The sequence below is a fragment of the Petaurus breviceps genome, unplaced genomic scaffold (assembly GCF_028583685.1).
Source record: "Petaurus breviceps papuanus isolate PSGF00001 unplaced genomic scaffold, PetGlider_PUasm1.0 176, whole genome shotgun sequence".
NCBI classification, from domain to species: Eukaryota; Metazoa; Chordata; class Mammalia; order Diprotodontia; family Petauridae; genus Petaurus; species Petaurus breviceps.
This window is the reverse complement of record NW_027185771.1, coordinates 3,243,539-3,245,036: the sequence shown is the minus strand read 5'-3', so window position 1 is coordinate 3,245,036 and position 1,498 is coordinate 3,243,539. Positions and strand designations below refer to the sequence as shown.

Genomic DNA, 1,498 nt, shown 5'->3' with positions numbered 1-1,498 from the left:
ATTTATTGAGACATACGGCAGAAATGGATCAATTTTTTTTTTGGTTGAGGGCTAAGTAGACAGCTAGAGCCCAAAGCGGCTGTTCTCTTTCTAAAGGTATAGTAGCTAGCGCCCTGAATTTGGAGTCAGCCACGCTGGCTACAGAACATTCTAAGTGGTGCCCTGGGGCCAGTCACAGTCGCTGGGGCTAGACTTTCTCCTTGGCTAATGCAGGGGTCAAACTAAAGTCCCTTTCAGCTCTGACATTCTCAATTCTAAGTCTGGGTCCTGATATTCTGTTTCGAGGGTTGGCTCAGCTCTAAGGCCCTTCCCAGTTCTAACATTCCATGGTCTATGGTCCTTCCAGCTCTAACATTCCACGTTCTAAGTTCTCCTCCAACTCTGGCACTATGTTCTAAGTTTCTTCCCCGTTCTGACAGTTCATGTTCTAAGTTCTCTCCCAAGCCTGATATTCTGTGTTCTAAGCTCCCAGCTCCGACTTTCTCCGGTCTAAGGGCCCTTCCAGCTGTGACCTTGTGCTTAGAGATCTCGGGCAGCCTTAAGCTCCCCAGCTGGTCAGAACCAGTCTCCCCACCACCCCTTCCCGGAAGCGGCCCCGCCCCCGCGGTAAAAGGAGTAGTGGGCGGGGCCGCTCATGAATAATGGATTATTGGGGCTGGGGGCGGGGCCTCGCCCCCGCAGGCGGGAAGGGGGAAGCGCCGGGACTCCCGGTCGGGAATGCGCCTGGCCTCGGCGGCGGCGTCGGGACCCGGGCAGGCCATGGCGGTGTGGACCAGGGCCACCAAAGCTGGGCTGGTGGAGCTGCTGCTGCGGGAGCGCTGGGTGCGGGTGGTGGCCGAGCTGAGCGGCGAGAGCCTGAGCCTGACCGGGGATGCGGCGGCCGAGACGGACCCTCCGCTGGGGCCGGTGCTGGCCGCCTTCAACGGCCTCCCCAACGGCGGCGGGGGTAGCGGCAGCGGCGGGGACTCGTTGCCCGGCAGCCCGAGCCGCGGCCTGGGCCCGCCCAGCCCGCCCGGGGCCGCTGCCGGGGGCTCCCCGCCCGTGCGGCGCGTGCGGGTGGTGAAGCAGGAGGCGGGCGGCCTGGGCATCAGCATCAAGGGCGGCCGCGAGAACCGGATGCCGATCCTCATCTCCAAGATCTTCCCTGGGCTGGCGGCCGACCAGAGTCGGGCGCTGCGGCTGGGCGACGCCATCCTGTCGGTGAACGGCACGGACCTGCGCCAGGCCACCCATGACCAGGCCGTGCAGGCGCTGAAGCGAGCCGGCAAGGAGGTGCTGCTGGAGGGTGAGTGGGGCCCGGGGAAGGCGAGCACGGGCTTTGGCGAGGGATGCGACTGGACTTGGGGAACCGGTCGGGAGGTGCTGCTCGAGGGAGAGTGGGACGCGGGGGAGGCGAGCACGGACTTTGGCGAGGGACAAAACTTGGGGAGCCGGCCGGGAGGTACTGCTGGAGGGAGAGCGGGGACCGGGGAGAAGCGAGCACCGGCTTTGGCGAGGG

General features: G+C 64.3%; 1 protein-coding gene across 1 annotated transcript in view; it reads left to right on the top strand.

The window, feature by feature from the left end:
* Window positions 1–689: 689 nt before the first annotated feature.
* SNTB2 (syntrophin beta 2) overlaps window positions 690–1,498 on the top strand; it is a 126,669-nt gene continuing 125,860 nt past the window's right edge. Inside the window, exon 1 of the mRNA XM_069085488.1 lies at window positions 690–1,285. Within this exon, the coding sequence (XP_068941589.1) occupies window positions 718–1,285 (568 nt within the window). The 5' untranslated portion in view covers window positions 690–717. The remainder of the gene's footprint in view (window positions 1,286–1,498) is intronic.